At 60.1% G+C, this 17,007-nt stretch overlaps 7 protein-coding genes across 7 annotated transcripts; all 7 read right to left on the bottom strand.

Moving 5' to 3' along the window:
- Window positions 1-180: 180 nt before the first annotated feature.
- LBRM_24_1720 (conserved hypothetical protein) lies at window positions 181-1,734 on the bottom strand (the record flags this gene model as incomplete). The annotated part of the gene is made up of 1 exon (XM_001565386.1): window positions 181-1,734. The coding sequence occupies one exon, from the start codon at window positions 1,732-1,734 to the stop codon at window positions 181-183; it is 1,554 nt and encodes a 517-aa protein (XP_001565436.1).
- Window positions 1,735-2,399: 665 nt separating this feature from the next.
- On the bottom strand, window positions 2,400-3,224 carry LBRM_24_1730 (conserved hypothetical protein; the record flags this gene model as incomplete). Its single annotated transcript, XM_001565387.1, has 1 exon — window positions 2,400-3,224. One exon carries the CDS (start codon window positions 3,222-3,224, stop codon window positions 2,400-2,402), a length of 825 nt encoding a protein of 274 aa, XP_001565437.1.
- A 578-nt stretch (window positions 3,225-3,802) lies between these two features.
- On the bottom strand, window positions 3,803-5,119 carry LBRM_24_1740 (conserved hypothetical protein; the record flags this gene model as incomplete). The annotated part of the gene is made up of 1 exon (XM_001565388.1): window positions 3,803-5,119. One exon carries the CDS (start codon window positions 5,117-5,119, stop codon window positions 3,803-3,805), a length of 1,317 nt encoding a protein of 438 aa, XP_001565438.1.
- A 1,321-nt stretch (window positions 5,120-6,440) lies between these two features.
- LBRM_24_1750 (conserved hypothetical protein) lies at window positions 6,441-7,580 on the bottom strand (the record flags this gene model as incomplete). Its single annotated transcript, XM_001565389.1, has 1 exon — window positions 6,441-7,580. One exon carries the CDS (start codon window positions 7,578-7,580, stop codon window positions 6,441-6,443), a length of 1,140 nt encoding a protein of 379 aa, XP_001565439.1.
- An 840-nt stretch (window positions 7,581-8,420) lies between these two features.
- LBRM_24_1760 (conserved hypothetical protein) lies at window positions 8,421-9,830 on the bottom strand (the record flags this gene model as incomplete). Its single annotated transcript, XM_001565390.1, has 1 exon — window positions 8,421-9,830. The coding sequence occupies one exon, from the start codon at window positions 9,828-9,830 to the stop codon at window positions 8,421-8,423; it is 1,410 nt and encodes a 469-aa protein (XP_001565440.1).
- Window positions 9,831-11,202: 1,372 nt separating this feature from the next.
- On the bottom strand, window positions 11,203-11,781 carry LBRM_24_1770 (putative ubiquitin-conjugating enzyme e2; the record flags this gene model as incomplete). Its single annotated transcript, XM_001565391.1, has 1 exon — window positions 11,203-11,781. The coding sequence occupies one exon, from the start codon at window positions 11,779-11,781 to the stop codon at window positions 11,203-11,205; it is 579 nt and encodes a 192-aa protein (XP_001565441.1).
- A 2,065-nt stretch (window positions 11,782-13,846) lies between these two features.
- LBRM_24_1780 (putative cell division cycle protein) lies at window positions 13,847-16,360 on the bottom strand (the record flags this gene model as incomplete). Its single annotated transcript, XM_001565392.2, has 1 exon — window positions 13,847-16,360. The coding sequence occupies one exon, from the start codon at window positions 16,358-16,360 to the stop codon at window positions 13,847-13,849; it is 2,514 nt and encodes an 837-aa protein (XP_001565442.1).
- Window positions 16,361-17,007: the final 647 nt, after the last annotated feature.

A 17,007-nucleotide genomic window follows, 5' to 3' on the forward strand; every position in this document is an offset into this window, starting at 1 on the left:
CCCCCCTCACCACACACAGACACGCAGTGCACATGTACAGTCGCATACATGATGGTAGCGGAGGTAGAGGAGGAAAGATCCAAGGCGCGTACGCCATGCCGTCATGCTGAGATGGGCTTTGGAGTGTGTGTCGTTGTGTGAAGGTGCTTGGTCTGCAAGTCCCTCTTGCAAAGCCGTCGACTAGAAGCCACTTGCCTCTGCATCTTCTCCGTCCACTCCCTCGTGTTCATCGCTCTCATCATCATCTGCCACCGGTGTAGGTAACAAATCGCTGACCGCTTCTCCCGAGAGCGCTACGAGTCGTGTGAAGTGCGACGCCGCGCTGGGGCGGAAGAGATGCATCAGCACCGACCCAGCTACACTCACGTTGAACGAATCCACCATCGGGTTGGGTAGGGGCAGCGTCACCAGCTGGTACGGTACGCCCCATTTGCCGCTCAGATCGCGCAGCCCCCGCGCCTCCGAGCCGAGGATGACCATTGCGCCCAGCTGCGGTGGCGGAGGAGCGGAGAGGTCGTCACTGTGACCCGCCGCTGCACCTCTACTGACCGGAGACGCGGCCGCTTCCTTGTTTCTGGCGTTATACACGTGGAAGCGCTTCGCTACCTCGAAGGCAGGTTCGACCTCCTGCGACGGCACCGCCAAAAATGGCATGAGGTAATGCTGCGCCGCGATGCTCGAGAGCAGCGACACGCACGCCTGCTCCGTCGTCTCCGTCTCGTAGATGCGCAGAGCCGGACTCAGCGCGGTGCCATCGCTTGCCCGCAGCACCTTCTCCTGCGTCGGGTCGGCGCAGTTGACGAGGACGACAGCATCGTAGCCCATATCTGCAGCTGCACGCAACAGAGCACCAACGTTGCTGGGGATGCGCAACCCCACCAACACAAGCATGGCTTCCAGAGCGCGGTGGCTGAAGGCGTTGTCCAAGGGCTGAGCTACCTGCGGTCCTGTCGCCGAGGGCTTCTCGGACAGCGATGGTAACGCGTCGCTTGTGCTTGGCACTGCGGTTTCACTCTGGGCCGACTTTGGTGGTGGGGCCAGCAGTGCTGTGGCCTCTGTGACGCAGTTCACGGGTAGCGGAAACTCGGCAGCGTAGCCGTCGCTGTACTCAGCACTCAACAGGTGCCGCTTTACTGCCACAGGCGAGCAGCGCACAATCACTGTCGGCAGCTCCTCCTCGAGGCACCACGCCGGCACTACAGAGGTGGTGTTCGGCACGTACACCACGTTCGGTCGGATCTTGTACGTGCGCCAGATACGTTGAATCGCGCTGGCGCCTCCGACGACGCAGGCCGCATTCACCTTGCGCACAAGTTTGTTGGAGCGCAGCGCCTTCGTGGCTGCCCACAGCTGCTGCCCCCGCACTTCCTGGGTTGGCGTGACGGCATATATGTCCTGCACGTCCTTGAGCACCACCGGCTTGGCAAGCACACGGAACTGTTGAGGGGGCGACACTGTAGAGGCAGCTGCGCGGTAGGGCTTCGGTTGCGGGGGCGATATTTGAGCTCTGCCGGGGAGGTCTGCCGCTGCACGCTTGTCGTTCTCCCATGTCGAGGTGGAGGCGGCAACAACCTCGGCTTCCGCCGTCTCTGCGCTCGCAGCTGCCCGTTCATCGTATTGCCGTGGCGCCGGCGCGCCTGTGCGATGTGGCCGACTCCCACCTCCAGCGACTGCACCGAACGCCGGCGGTCGCCGTGGCGCATATCGCAGGCAACAACGCGAGAGGCCGAACATGACGACCCCAGAGAATGCGCGACGAAAGTTCCACGAGGGTCACAGGAGGGGAAGGCAATGCAGAGGAAAGCTTTTCAAGCCACATGGGAGTATATGCGTGTGTGTGATACACGCGTTGACGGCAGAAGCGGCAGCGCCGCGGGGAGTGTAGGAAGAGAGACAAGAAGGGGTAGGGAACAGAGGAGGGTGGACTGAGCGGCAGAGGTGGATGCTTCAATGGATAGAGGATGAAGGGAAAGCGAGAGAAGTGCCGTGAGGGGGAATGCGATGCGGTAACATCACTCCGCTGGGGTGCACACAGGCATGCGCGAAGCAAGTGTCTATTCGCACCCACGTGCTCTGAAGGCGAAGGAGAGAGAGAGAGGGAGGGAGGGAGGGAATGATGAACCTCGGCAGTGGCAGTGTGATAGGGACTGATGGGGAGCACGTGAAGAGAAGCAACACACAAACGCCGCTACCACGCCCATGGAAGACGCCTGTTTCTCGGACTCACCTAAAGGAGGCGCTGCTGTGGTGCGCTGCAGTTGTATAAATGGTCCAGGTACCTCTGTCACGGCCCAGGGAGGCTGGGCTCTTCTCTATCAGCAGTAGAAAACGACAAAACAAACAAGCAAACACACATACCCCCCCTCCCCCACACACACATACATGCACACAATGCGGCTTTACCGAAGATTCGGATGAGAGCGCATGCTTCGACTCCATCCGCCAGTGGCCGTGCCGGCGCGAGAGAGCCGTACATCTTCCATGCCGTCGCTCTCCCGATCAAGCGCCTCGCGCAGCTCACGCGGTAGCACGTCATGTGTGAAGCTGTCCCACTCAGACTCCCTGCCAGACTTGATGGCTTCCTGCCGCTCCTCGTCACGGCAGCGGCGCCGCTGCATGCGCCGTTTGCGCTCCTGTCCTTGCTGAATCACCTTTTGCAGCGTCAGGTCTTCACGGAACTCGCGCTTCTCGCGACTTTTGCGCGTCACGAGGTAGTCCGCGCGGTGGTGCCACTGAATGAACGTCTCCTGCAAGAACTTCTCTGTCTTGCGCTGATCCTTCGTGAGGAGCCAGCAGAAGTCTTCTTCAGCGCGGCGCTGCACGCGCTCCTTCAGCTCCTTGCTCCATAAAATGTCGGACGAGCTGGTGCCGCCCTCAGAGTGGTTGCGTAGACCGCACCGCAGACGCTCCTGATCGTTCATGTAGTTCGCCAGCACCTCCGCTTCCTTCGTCGGTGGCAGTGAAAAGCTGAGCTCGGTGTAGAACCACTCCAGCCGTGGGAAGCACTTGACCTCCTCGGCGAGGGCCATCACCTGTCCGAGGAAGAGGTACTGGGCGCAATGATTGAGAAAATCAAAGCGCTTGCTGACGCGCAGTTCCTCTGTTTCTGGTAAGATGCTGCTCGGAACAAGATACCAGCCAGCAGGCTTCGTCGTCCAGCAGGACGGTGTAACGGCGACGGTGCCGCTCGTGACGAGCCGCGATAAATGTGTGGGCCGCAGCATGAGTGACTTTAGGGAGGAAGGGATGTGCGCCGTATACGTGCGCCTCTCTCTGCTTGCGTGTGTGCGTGCGTGTCACCCATTGGAGTAATGCTCTGCAGGTGAGCAGCAGCCAACGCATGCAGGAGGTGAACAGAGAGAGAGAGAGAGAGGGAGGGAGGGAGGGGGAACTGTGAAGATCCCGCAAGAGGACGAATGCGATATACGAAAGGGGGGAGGGATGTGAATGCGTTCTCGACAGGCCCGGGGGATCGAGGCGGCAGCTTCACTGAGACAGCAGAAGTGCACTGGCTCACAGCGCCATGTCAATGCACGCGCATGGGCATAGCGCTCTTTTTGTCCGCCTTTCCCGTGCGATATCACGATATCCGAACCGACAGGGTTGTACACCGAGAGACACGCAACACGTCATGGCTGCATATAGTGAGGCGAGTGAGACCGCTTCATCTCTGCCCATCTCTATCTCGAACCTCTTTTGCCTCCCCTCATCTCCTCCTTCCTCAGTGAATGGCGGGCTGATTCTTCACGCATTAACGCCGCTATGTGTCGCGCACTCGACGCTTCCCCGTCCATCCATAGGCTCACTGCAGGGCCAGGCAATAGGGACAGAGGCCGATTTTGCGGAGGACAAAGTCGTTGCAGGCGTTGCAACGGTACGAGGCACACGCGCTGCACTGCCACACCAGCGACCCATCCACCACCGAGGCCGCTGCCGCTGACGAGGCGACGGGACTACCGACTCCACCAGAGCGTATGTGCGACACCATTGCCTTGGCTAGGATGTTGGTCATGCAGAGGCCGCACCGTACTGGCTGCTGCGTCGTTGTTTTGACGACGCCGTCGTTTTGGATGGTGGGCACTGGGGCAGCGCTCAAGGTGGTAATAATCGGCGCGGGCACCGATGTGCCACGTACCACGCGGAGCGACTTTGCCGGTGGCACCAGAGAGTTGTGCGACACAAACGTGCTGTACAGCATCGGCGCATTGCACAGCAACAGGCGGCACATGGAGCAGGTTGTGGGGATAGAGAGTTGGATGAGATGGCACTGGGGGCATGCCAAGTAGAAGGAGCGGGAGGAGGCGGTGGATGACGACCCTGCGTTGTTGGATGGTGGTGCCTCGAGATACACGGGGCATCCGATAGGTATAAGATGCGGTATCTCATTATCATCGTCATCAACCTTGACATCGTCACTTTCTTCGCGAGACCGCTTGACTCGCTGTCGGCGGCCACCTCGCGGGTGCTTCTTGTTTCGCACAAGCGAGGTGGCCGCCGACAGCTCGTCTACGATGTGCAGCAGGTGACCGTAGTTGAGGGGGCAATACAGCGTCCCTCCTGTTTCGGCGGTGCACACGTCAAAGACGTGCACCGCACCGACGAGGGAGACGACATTAATGCGGATGGACAAAGCGGCCATGACGTTCACGACGGCGAAAACGTCTGTGGGGTCAATCAGTGTGACCGAGGCTGTCAATACAATGACGTTGAGCTGCGTTGCTGATCCCTTCCATGCTGAGCGCGGGTTGACAGCGGCAATCGACGACGACTTTTTGGCCGCGGTTGACACCAGGGCGGCTACCTCGCGCATATCCACCAGCTCCGACATGGCCATCCGCAGCCCGTTCTCCATTGAGGTGTTGCCAGAGCCCCCGTGCAGAAAGACGTCGCGCTCCAGCACGTCGACGATCTCGTTGTGGTTCGTGGTGCACGGCAGTAGGCGGTGGCTAATGCCGTCTCGCATCACCACCACGCCAAGGGACGCGAGTGGTGTAGAGTCCAGATACCCCTCCACTAACCGCAGCAGTGGTGGCCTCATGGCAAGCAGATAGTTGGGCAGGTAGTCTGAGCTACTGTTCATGGCATCGCTGCCATCGAGGAGCAGAACAGTGCGCAGCATTGTGCCACAGGAGAAACAACGAGAGAGAGGGAGGGAGGTGGGGAGGCTTCGAGGGACCGTGGCGATGGTTTCGTATCCGTATTGCTGCGATTGTGAGGGATAAAGAGAGGGAAGGGGGGGAGGGGGAGGGGGAAACGGATCTAAGAAGCGGCGTATGCATTGTATGTACATGTGCCTTCATGCAGTCGGCGTGCTTGTTCTGTGTTTCAGGCGCGCGCATGGACCACCTCTGCTAACCGTGTGTGTGTGTGTGTGTGGGTATGTGTGTGAGTGGACATGGTCGACCGCCGCACACACCACGCGACGCGCCGCCCAAAAGACACTTCCAGGGCGAGACAACAACAGAAGAGGTAAGAGAGGCGTTCGAGAGGCCCGAAGGAGATGCGCTGGTTCGAGGCCACCGTGTGGCCTATGGTGCATGGAAGAGGAAGAGAGGCAAGGGGGTGCAGCGATCATGCCCACACCCTGTCGGGCAGTCTGCCCTTTCTGAGCGCAAGAGCAGGTCTCGTATAAAGAGGCGAAACGCCCCTGGATGAGCTCTTGTCAAGCCAGCCTCCTCTCCCCCTCTCAGTCTCAATACACCTCGCTCGTGTGTTAGAGCATACGTGGTTGTGGTGCTTCACTTCCCCCCTCCTCCCCCTTCCCTGCCGCATCATCCATCGTGCGCTGGACGTCCACAGATCCGCGCAAACGCACTGAGAGAAACGCATTTAAGAGACTTTGCACAGACTTGACTTCCACAGACGGGGAGGACTGTAGGATGACAGGCAACAGCCGCACCGCAGCAGCAAACAGAAGAATACGCCCACACCCACACCAACACCTGCAAGCGCAAGTCTCTGCTCCCCACTCACCATTCCTCACCGCACTTCCCTTCACCGCCGCCCATTCTACTGTGCTGAGCCCCTTGCGGGCAGTGCTGGGATAGGTGTAGAGGGGCCGTGTAAGCAGCAAAAAACGATTTGGGTGGCGTGCTTGCATGTTTGTGCACCTGACAGCACGCAGTATAATAGCTGTGGGCGCACGAGTAGTATAGCGCGGTGAGATACATTCCCCCTCTCTGATTCCCCCCTATCTTGCCTCACGGAAGAGGAGAAATGGAGAAGAGGAAAACGTCTGTGTACCTGCTTGACCACGGTTGGAGCTAGGAAGACTAGAGGGGGTGGGGGCAGGTAGGGGATGGCTGACACTGAGACCATCCCAATCAAGCCCTCTCCAGTTCCCTGCACCCTCCCCGTTTCCCTTCGCCTTTTCCTCCCCATTAGACAACGAGGCTCACATCACACGCCCACCTCCTCACTCTTTTCCTTATGGGGCACACCTACTCGCGTCGCTGGCACTTGGCGCACATGCAAGGGAAGCCGCGCCGCTCCAGCTCTGTTGTGCGCTCTGCGTAAGCCAGGTCCTTCAGGTGCGGGTAGTAATTGATGACAAGCTCTTCGCCACGCGCGACGTCGCGTGTAGTGATCATGGCACCGGTTTGCCCATCTTCAGCGACGTTCGCCGCGCAGGAGTGGTTTAGCATCGATCGCGGCAGGTTGAGTTCCACAGAGCCGTCGCGGTGGAAGCAATTCGCCGTAATGCGCGCCAGGATGCCCACCACCTCTTCGTACGACACAATTGTGGAAATGCGCAGCGCGTGCGCGAGGCGCTCGTATAGGCGCAACATCGACCTCGACAGCACTTGTGGGCTAAATGTGAGGCGGCCCGACAAGATGCGGACCTGCCCCATGGCGGACGGCACCACATGCTTCTGGATGCTCGTCGACAGGACACGCAGCATGAGGAGCTGCGCTGCGGCGGCGTTGCGCTCCGCAACTGCTCCGGCCTTCTCCGCCTCCGTCATTTGTGCAAAGACATCCAATTCAATGCTCTGGTAGTCCTTGTTGCAACATACCGCTGCGTGGTAGTGCGCCATAGCCTCCTGTCGGCAGTCCCGGCTGCAGTATTCCTCGTGACAGCTGTCATTCGCGCATGCAAAGCTGCGCTCTGGCAGGCTGGTGCCGCAGTGCGAACACAGCCCTTCCTCCGTGGGGTACAGAAGCCATGGGCTTGTTGGCTGTACAACGACGCTGTGGCGCGGCATGTTCTCCGTCGCCCGTATCCCACGACCAACATGCTCGTTGATGGTTTCGATAGCGCAAGACTTGGCTAGCGTCGGCTTAACAAAGATGTGCAGATGGGAGTCGGTGGAGGGGTAGACCCCGGTCTGCGTTTCAGGGAACGACTCGAGTGCCTTCCTGCAGCGACGTTGGTGCTCACCGGAGAGCCTCAGCACCGACCCGGCCGTATTGTAGTCGGCCAGCGCAAAGTACGGCTGCCCCAGTGCGTAGTAGGCGTTCCCGCGGTAGAGGAACGCCTCGGGCGGTGTCTGGGGTCCTAGCGTGTTGATGACGTGGCTGCAGTGACGCTTCAGTTCTACCGCGCCGTTCCACGCAGCCCTGATAGCATTGGCGCTCATGAGCTTGCCCCGCGTGTGCGGCTCTTTTACTTTGCCAATCAAACTGTATGTGCGCGTGCGTGTACAATCACGAGCGCAATGAGGGGATGGGTAGGCATGCAGACAGTGTGGTTGCTCAAGAGGAGCACAGTGAGAGGAGGGGCTGAGGGGGGGGGGCAGATGTCGCCACGTGCTGTCCGCTGCCACTTCGCTTCTGGCTCAAAAGAGAAAAGAAAGAGAAAGAGAGAGAGAGTGTGTGTGTGGGGGGGGGGGGGGAGAGCTGTAGGCATCCGTGGCGAGGGAGAGGGAGGGCCGTGCGGAGTAGAGAGAGCAGTCACCGCACCACATGATAGGCACCCACCCTAGCATCCGCAGGGACAAAACACAGCTGCAGCATCCACCGCCTCTGGTTGTGTGGCGATGGGCGCCTTCAACACACTATGCAGCACACATGTACCCGCGCAACGCCCCCTCTCCGACTTCTCTGGCTTTATAAAGTGGCGCACACCTCGCACGAGTGGGCTTCGTTCGAAAGGGAGGGGGCCGGGGAGAGAAGCGCAAGGAGATGAAGATGGGGAGATGAAGACACGTATACGCTCATACACTCACAAAGGGTAGGGTGCGGCTCCCAGTTCGCCTTTTAGTCTGTTGTCAGCATAAAGGGAGCGACAACACCTGTGATGGACTCGCGTGCGACAAATACAACGATGCACGCACGCGAGTACGCAACGGAGAACAGAAGAAGTGTCCCCTTCGGTGGTGGTGGAGGCGGGCGCATGCAAACAGGAGAGACAAACCACGCGAGAAGCACTTCACACCGTCCCTCGCGAGACGCGCGGTAAGTCGACCTCTCACTCTCTCTCACCACCAGACGTACGCGGTACTCGTGTATTTGCTCCGCACCTGCTCTGCCCACTCCCGCTGGCGAGCCAAGAGGGCCTCGTAGCGACGCAGCTGCCTGTTGGTCGCGTCTAGCCGCTCTGTGTTCAGAGCCACGAGCTGTTGGATACTCAGGCCCACTATCAGCCCCAGTGCCCCACCGATGGCGAACCCTGATGCCGCCATGCGCATTGCCAACCTCGTGTCGTTCAACACCCACCACGGCAGCACACCCACCATGGCCCCAGAGAAGGAGAGGCCCATAACGTAGTTCGATGTGGAGCGGCGCTGCGCATCGTGTGGCGGCAGCGTGTACAATTTGATTCGTCGCATCAGTCGGTCGCCCACGCAGAAGGCGCAGGCGAGAATGGCAGTATTTCCGCCCCACTTTACGACGCTGGCAAAGACGGACATGTTCAGGATCGACAGCACCCCCACCCCCGACGCCTTCAGGAACTGCACCTCCACGTTCATCGCCTGCACAGCCTTTGTCGTACCGTGGGCGAGACCGATCGCAATGCCGCACTTTGTGCTGGACCACACCACAGACGGCGCCGAGTCGAGGAATGGGTCGAGGCCGTAGTAGTCGAGGTGCGGACGGTACTCGTTCACCACTCTTGTGAGGGGTCGCCCTGTTTCAACAGACTCCATCAACGCCAACCACGGCGCTGACAGCACCCTGCCCGTGCGCCGCACATCATTTTCGCCGTACTCGCTGCTGCGCTGCTGTGGGATGTCTGCCAGGGACTGCGCAGTTCCGCTTCGGGGAAGCGTACCGATCGGATGTGGCGACGATGACGCACCACAGCCCTCCTCCGCATGCGCCACCTCGTCACCTGAGGCTCCCAGCGCTGTTGACGAGCGCAGCCGTCGCGCCTCGTCCTCTAGACGGTGGCGGGCTTCGACGTGGCTTCTCGCCGCCGCCTCGTCGAGCAGGGGGGAGAGGCCGAAGTACCGGCGTGCGCGGTTCATAAAGCCTACCAGGTCGTTCTCTTGTTCGTACCGACGCTGCCGCTTCACCTCTTGAATGGCCTCCGCCACCTCAAGCTCCTTCTTGTACGTCACAGACCAGTACCCCGGCGCGTTGCGCTCTACAGTCGTCAGCGGTGAGCCGTCGATGGCCGTGTTCTTGTCTTCCAGCCACGCTGGCGGGCGGGTGTGCAGGTCGGGACCTCGGATCATGGTAGACGAGTAACTCGGCCGGTGGTGCTCATCGACGAGGTACTCGTAGACGGAGCGCAGAAGGCCGCTCACGGTGCCGTCGCTGTACACCTCGCCGCCCCCGGCGCTGGTGTAGGGGATGCCGTGCTTGCCCATCTTGTAGCAGTCGGTGTTGGCCGGCTTCTCAAAGGCGAGTGGGTCCTCCTTGACAAAGCCTTTCCCGGGCGGCATTGTGAAGGATACACGAGGAGATTTTCAGAGGCTGGGCGAGGGAGTGTCCAACGGTACGAGTCGCTGGAAGGCAACGAATAGGGGAGAACAAAGCAGCCGCCCAAAGACGCAAAGGGAGGAGGAGGGGAGCGAGCGTAAAGTGGCCGAGCTACCAGCACCACAGCCAAAGAAAAGAGCGAGGAAACGCGGAGAGCAGAAGGGGGGGGGGCTTGTACTCCCTGGTATAACAACACGCTGGATAGCCCCACTCACAACGGCTCGCGTACGCTTGCGTAGCAGCACCTCTCTTGCCAATGCGTGCTGTCTCTAGAACACTCACCAAGCACCCCCCTCCCCCCTCCCCCCCTCCAACACCGACACCCACACATAAACAGCGGGTGCGCCCCCCGCTAGGCTCATCGCGGACAGGGGCCCCTGCGGTGCGACACCACGGCGATGAGCGAGGGGAGAGAAAGGGGGGGGGCGGTGTGTGTGTGTGTGTGTGCGCACTGGTGAATTGGCGGAGAGCAGTATGGCCATAGTGAAAGCGGTCCCTGCAGCGAGTTTCTAACTCTTTACTTTTCGTTTCTTGTTTGCAGTTCTGCCGACAGTTGCGCCGCGCACCCCCTGTGAGGGTAGGGAGGGATACGGAAGCACCTGCAGCAAAATGTGATAAGCTGGTGGGACAACCCAAAGACGGGAGAAGAAGAGACCACCACAACAGCATCAAGGCAGTCAACGCCGCGTGCAACCTTGTCCCCCCTTCCCCCCCCCCCCCCCAAAAAAAAAAACAGTACCGTACATCCTTCGAGCGGAGGCTGGTCGACGTCGCACGTGCACACCACAGTTGACATGCACCGAGGCAGCGTGCATCGGAGGACTGCATACACGGCAGCGGTGCCACAACCGCAAGCATCACTATTGTGTACGCAGGCAGAAGGGAGGAGGAAACGCACGAAAACGAAAAGGGGGGCTGCGATCAAAATGTCTGCACAAAAGGGAGGGCGGAGGAGTTGGCGCACCCGTACCCGCTGGTCGGAGGTGGCGGCTAGAGCGACTACAATAAAGACACAGCAGGAAGCGAAACAAGAGAGAAAACGCGACGATCGGAAGAAAATATTTGACACTCGCTTCGCCGTTTCCTCCGTGCGCGCTCACTCTGTTGGTGCCCGCTCCTGGCATGAATGTGTGCGTCTTGCAAAAACTCAAACCGCTTCCACGCAGCCTTTAAGAAATGTGTGTCCGCCGCCACGCATGACCATCTTCTACCGCGGCAGTTTCCCTCTCTCTGTCCCTCCCACGCCCATTCCACGCAAATGGGGCTGCAGGGGCCCGCAGTGTGGTGTCTTTGAGCACATTAAGAGGGCGGGAAGGGAAATGAATTACCCTCTGCTTAGACGATGTAGTCACCACTCATCCACCGCCTCGCGATCAGCTCAAAGCGACTCGGTTCGTCTTTCAGAACCTGCGCGGCTGTCTTCGCCACGCCTGGGAGCGGGTCATCGTAGTTCGGCAGTGCGAAGAGCATCTCAATCGCGACCACCATATCTTTTATGGTGCACGTCGGCCGCCACTCGGTCTGCATCCCGAGACACACACCCCAGTCCTTTTTGCCGTCGTCGCCCTCGATGTTGGGGTGGAAGATGCGGCGCGGTCCGGTATAGCGCACCTTTGGGCCGCTGTAAGGGAAGTCGGTGGAGAAAATAAGGCGGAAGTTGAATGTGCCGCCTTGCCAGATGCCACGGACCGGGGTGTAGGAGACGTGCACCACGTACCAGTCCATCGAGTCCATCTTCACCTCGCTCATGACACCGTCCAACTTTTGCATGTCTGCGCGAATACGCCCTTGCGCGGCGTTGAAGGAGCTAACGGAGGCGGCCGTTGTGTTGGCGCTCGTGGAAGGCGCCGTTCCGCTGAACTGCTGCGCCTCAAGGAGCTGCTTGCGCTCACGCGTAAGACGGGCTAAGCTCATGTCGGACGGAGTGCGGCTACGATTTTCTCCAGCGGTAAAAGAAAATGAGAGGCAAATTACACAAAGAGGGCAAAGGAAAAGGTGAAGCAGAGCGGGAGTAAACGAAAAGGGCGGACGCTCCGAAACGTGCGTGTGTGCGTACGTGTGATGAGGCGGCCGGTGGTTGTGGTGGTGGTGGGGGGGGGGGAGGGGGAGGCAGGAGGAAGAGAGAAGCCGGCGGTGCTGGGATGTGGGCTTGGGGCGTCAGTGCTGTGATACACACCGCTTTCCTTTTCTTTGTAGCAAACTTTACTGAAAGGCGTGCGAGGACCAAGCGGAGTAGAAGAGAGGCGTAACGAGATTAGTATGTGGGGGTTGGTGAGGGCAAGAGTGAAAGGAGAGTGGCAGCGAAGAGTGCACGCCTCGAAAGGGAAAAGCCAAAGAGGCCTTCGCAAACGTGCTGTGATGTGTGTGTGTGTGTGGGGACGTGTGGCATGCGGTGGCGAAGGGTGAATGGGGCAACAAAGGGAGCAGGAGAAAGATAAATTCGGTGAGGATATCGGCAGTATTGTGTTGGTCATACACGTGTAGCGAGCGAGAGCACTACATTCGCACCCGCCAGCAAGCAGTGGTCTCTTTTGCCGCTCTCTGGAAGACCGTCGGCACACACGCACTCATGCACCGGCGTCCGTATGTGCATCGCAGTACAGTGACACGAACAAACATCGGGAAGAAAGGGAGGGGAGTGGGGTGGTGGTGGGGTGCGCCTACCACCACTGCTGTGGCCCCCTCTCCTGTATGGCTGCAGGTCATGTGTCTGAGGCGCAGGCTTCGCAGAAAGAGGACACACAACACGCAGAGAGGACAAAATACAATGTAAAGCGCCCCCCTCCCCTCCCCCAAGAAGAGAAGAGAAGAGAAATCGTACAATTGACGTGATGTTCACGACGGCGGTGACTCGTGGGGGCGTCAGAGGGGGAGGTAGGCGGTGTGGTGACCTCGTTTTCTACATCCTCATTTTCTACCATACAGCGCGCGAGCTCACACCCTCCACTCGACTCCCCCGTCCCTGGCCACAGGCGCCCATCGTCGGGTGCGAAGCAGCCGTAGAGACGTGCTGCAGCAAGGCGCCGACGCACAGTCATCGGAGTACCGCCTCTGCCTCCCACTCTGACCACCCACCTCGCTCCGCATGGTCGCCTCAGAGCAGCTCCCAGTGCGCCGGTCGCCCCCTGGTGCACCCCTCGGGGTGGTTCACGGCTCCCCACCCCAGTAGGTGGCGAGGGCCGGGTGAGATGCACTCGACTGACGCTGACACTCTGCCGATCCTATGGGTGGGACAAGCGTGCTCACTGACGCAGGTTGCTCTGACGAAGCGCCGTCCAGGGCTTGACCGCTGACATCCGCAGCGATACACCGCTCTAACCCTTTCCCTCCCACACGCACGTCGTAGGTGCTTGGCCCTGTCGCCACCGGAAGCGGTTCGGCGCATTGGCAAGGGGGGTTGGGTGGGTGTTGGAGCACGAGATACCGCTCCGGAGGTGTCCCCCCGTCATCGGGGGTGGGGTTGAGGAGGGGGGGGTGAATGGTACAAGAACGAAAATAAAGGGAAAAAGATGCGTGTGCGTTTGTGTGTGCAGGCGCACCATGCAGGCGTGTATGACAACGGCAGGGCACAGTGATGGCGGTGATGGCCGACGTTGCGTTGATGTCATTGCGTAGAGTCGGAGGGAGGGGGGCCGGGAAGGCCCCCAACAGCTCCATCGATGCCATCGCCCTCCCTACATCCCTCACACGCAGAAGTCAAAGGCTTGCGCACCAGCCAGGCAAAAACTGCGAGGGCAGCAACAGCAGAGCGTGGGGCCTGCGGGATGAGGGAGGGAGGGAGACGCGAGAGAACAACACCCACAAAAGAGAAGACATGTGTGGTACGGACACCGATACATAACATTCACACCCTGTGCGCCATCATGTGTGGCACGCTCATCAACTTCAGCGCCATGGCGGGTTCGAGAGTCCCTTGCCTCACCTCGACACTGTTTCTTGGGCACAGAATTGTCGATGTCGATATCCGCTCGAGGATCGTTCACCGCAGCTCAACTTCTTCGTTCATAGAGAAGCGGCTGTCGCGGTCTTGCGAGAGGCTGCCGCACCGACCAGACGCGATGGCAACCGCCCTCACACGGGCCATGGAGGACGCGGAGGTGGAAATGCCGCCTGGGATCATTCCTGCGCTTCCTCCATGCATGGTGGAGCTAAACGAGAAGCTGTTCGGCGAGCTATAAGAGCTTCGGTACAGGTGCGGCGACGACTCGCGTGGCTCGCTGGCAGGGAAGCAGCGCCAGAAGCGAAGTGTTTCGTCTCCGGCGGCCGACACGACCGTTTGACCGTCTGCTGAGAGGGCGAGGTGCAGCACGCGTGACGTGTGACCAATCAGGTTGGCAATGCGCCGCAGGGATGGATAGCGCCAGATACTGAGCTGGTTGTCCGTGTAGCCGTGCGCCGTGACGAGCTCCGTGCCAGTGCGGCTCCATACGACACCGCACACTTGGCTGCCGGTATTGATGTGGTGGACGCACTCACCCGTCAGCGAGTTCCAGAAGCGCAGTGCCTTGTCATGCGAACCGCCACCGCTGGCCAGGAGGGCCGGCTGCGTCGGGTTCCAGCTGAGTGCTTTCACCGCTGCGGTGTGCTTATTCAGGAAAAAAATGGGACGACACTCGCCGTGGCGGTGGATCCCACTGGTGTCGCCGCTGCTGTGGCTTCCCGTCGAGATACTCCGGCGATCCCACAGCAGCAGTTGATTATCGTTGCCGCCGCTCGCCAGCATAGCCCCTGTCGGGGACCACTTGAGGCCGCACACCTCCGTTTCATGCGCACGCAGCACCGACGTGGCGCTAGCCAAGGAGGAGAAGGAGGACGCCGACGACATCGATGCGGAGGTGGTGTCGCGCTCGCGTACATCGCGCAGGACGATGGTGCTGTCGCGACTTCCCGATGCCAGAAGCCAGCCCCCTAGAGGATCCCAGGAGAGGGACACGGTGCGGTCTGCATGTTGCCGGTACGTGTGCACAATTCGCTGCGCCTCGACGTCCCACACCTCCACCGCACCGCTGTTGCGGCCGATGGCAAGGTGGCGGCCATCTGGTGCCCAGTTCAGGCCGCAGACGAGCTGTGCGTTGGCCGATCGGCCCTCTCCATGCATCCCGCTACCAGTCGAGACGACACGCGGCAGCTCCGTGATGTCGCACGTCTTAGCATTCCACAAGTACACACAGTTCTGCAGCGCGACGCCCAAGATGTCTGATGTGGCCGACCAGTCAATAAGATTCATGTAAAAATCGTCCTCCATGTCGGCTGCGTCAAGGATGCGCTCTGGCGTGTGCGGGATTACGCGGAAAGAGGGGGTTGTGAAGTTGCGTGTGCGGTTGCACTCGAATACGACGCCGAGCGATGTGTCGAAGCGCGCACCTTCTGTCATGCCGAACCGATTCACCTCAGACATGGCAAGCGGCACGCGGGTGGGCAGCGAAGCCACGTGCCTGCGATTTGCCACCGATGACAGTACTGCTTGCTCGTCCTCTTCGCAGCGCATCCAACTTTCTTCTAGGGCGTCACCGCCGTTGTCATCTTCGTTTTCGTCTGTTCGATCGTGTCGGGCACCGCTGCGACCAAACGTTGCGCTGCTACCGAGCACCACTGTTCCATCCTTAATGAGACTACTCACCTCCTCCTCCTCCTCTGCGTGGACGCTGCCACCAGTGCTGCACGCGGTCATGCCCAGCGGTCGTGCAGCGGTGTCGTTCACGGGCAGCACGGTGGTTTGCTCCACATCGCTAAAGAGGGTGCGCGCGAGCTTCGTCATGTACGGCTCAAGTCCCATCACTGAGGACGGCGAGCTCCTGCTGTCTTCGCCAAGCTGGCCCCCACATCCACTGCTCGCATCCACACCCGCTACAGAATGACTGCTCGCACTACGCTCGCGGCTGCTGTGGAGCGTGGCGGACGGGTCGAGATGCATTTTTGCGAAGACACTGCTCAGAAGCGTGCTACTGGGCGTCATGACAGAGCTGCTAGTTCGTGGAAGGCTCCTATGTAGCTGCGGCGAGGCCCCGACGGCGTGGCGCGAAGGGCTTCGGTCCACAGCGTACCGAGTTAGGGAAGTGTAGGAGTCCTCCAGTGAGAGGGACATGTCAAAGGACGGATCATGCGATGGGCTGCGGAGGGAGAGGTGATACTGCTGCTGCTGAGCTGCCCGGATAAGCATCGGTGTTTTTCGTTCGCGGGAGGTCAGGATGAAACGTGATATCGATGATGCCTGTCGTGAGGAGGCTGAGACGTAGCGGTCCACCGATGCCTGCGAAGACACCGGGGTCGGCGAAAGGCGGGCGTGCTGCTGAGCGTGTCTGCTGTACTGGCTGGGCAGCGAGGACGGGGAGGAGGCGCCGCAGAAGTGGGAGGAGGTGACTGAGGTAGGCGTCGCATCACCGGGGCGTCGCGGAGCGGGGGAGGAAGGAGAGGCAAAGAAAGTCTCCGCCGCGGCGGTGCTGGTGCCGGGCGTGGAGGGGTGTGCGCCCCGTGGCGGAGTTCCGAACACCATGACGTTGAACGGGGAGCAGAATAAAATTAAGGGAAAGAAGAGCAGGAAAAGGTGAGGGACCAGAAAAGGCACAACCATACAAAGCGAGGGAGTGCGTGAATGGGGAGGAGGCGAATAGGAAGAGGGTGGTGGTGGTGGTGGGGAGGAGAGTGCGTGCTAGTGTTCTCCTCTCCTTTCCTCCCTCCCTCTCTCTTTCGCTGTGCCTGAATATGTGTGACGGGTTCGATGCGCAAGAACACAGAGAGGGAGGCAGAGACGGCTCTGAATAAGGCCTGTGGGAGGCGAGATGTGTGGGAGAGAAGGGTGTCCTGAGGAGCGGAACGGGTGAGGAAGCACGCCCCCACGTCAAGCGTACGAAGCTGTGTGTATGTGTGTAAATATCGGCGACTATGTACGTATGTGCGTGTATGTCGGCGTTTGGGGGCGAAGGGCGACGGTGGCAGCTTATGACCGATGCCACACACGGCAAATGATGTTGGTGCGAGCGAGAGAGTGCGACCCAGACAGATTGATGGACCGCTCGCCGGTGGGCAAGAAAAGGGAGAAAACTAAAGACAAGTCGAGAGCAAGAGAGGCGGAAGAACCACAAAAGTAATAATGACGGCTGAAAAGCCCGTTTGGTTGTTTAGGCGGCAGGGACTGGCAGT

The sequence above is a fragment of the Leishmania braziliensis genome, chromosome 24 (genome assembly GCF_000002845.2).
Source record: "Leishmania braziliensis MHOM/BR/75/M2904 complete genome, chromosome 24".
NCBI classification, from domain to species: Eukaryota; Euglenozoa; class Kinetoplastea; order Trypanosomatida; family Trypanosomatidae; genus Leishmania; species Leishmania braziliensis.